At 65.3% G+C, this 478-nt stretch overlaps 1 protein-coding gene across 1 annotated transcript in view; it reads left to right on the top strand.

Moving 5' to 3' along the window:
* The first annotated feature begins 74 nt into the window (after positions 1-74).
* The window catches only part of MASP1 (mannan-binding lectin serine peptidase 1 (C4/C2 activating component of Ra-reactive factor)), a 25836-nt gene continuing 25432 nt past the window's right edge, over positions 75-478 (top strand). The window contains exon 1 of the mRNA XM_010131071.1: positions 75-289. Coding sequence (XP_010129373.1) covers positions 75-289 — 215 coding nt within the window. The remainder of the gene's footprint in view (positions 290-478) is intronic.

Here is a 478-nt window from a genome sequence, read left to right as displayed (position 1 = left end):
GAGAGGCGGGAGCGGCGGGCGGCGGCGGGGAGGACGGTTCCAAGGCAGGCAGGTCTGCCTGCGTGCCTGCGGGGATGGGAACTGTTGCAGGCAGGGGAAGGCGTGACCTGCATGGAAAATGCCAGACAACTCCAGACGCACACACACATAGGCGCACACACGCTCACAAATCTCCGGACAGAGATAAGGCGGACAGCGGAGCGTTCGGGAGGCAAAGCTGTCCCCCGCAAAGCAACCAGCGGTCCTCCGCGCCAAACCCACCGCCAAACCCTCCCGGCAGAAAAATGAGGTGAGTACCTCCGCAACGAGCTGACCCCGGGGTCGTGCACGCTGCGGTCTGGGGGCATGGCCGGGCAGGGGGTGGGGGCATCCTGCTGAGGTAGGTTTCCCGCTGATGACCGTGGCTTCTCTTTCCCCGTCCGCCAGCAAGCGAGGCATTGCTCACGCCTCGGCTTCGTGCAGCAGCTCGGCTTTTGTG

Source organism: Buceros rhinoceros, unplaced genomic scaffold (assembly GCF_000710305.1).
Source record: "Buceros rhinoceros silvestris isolate BGI_N320 unplaced genomic scaffold, ASM71030v1 scaffold2312, whole genome shotgun sequence".
NCBI lineage: Eukaryota > Metazoa > Chordata > Aves > Bucerotiformes > Bucerotidae > Buceros > Buceros rhinoceros.
The sequence above is the reverse complement of the archived record's forward strand: the minus strand, read 5'-3'. Positions and strand labels throughout refer to the sequence as shown.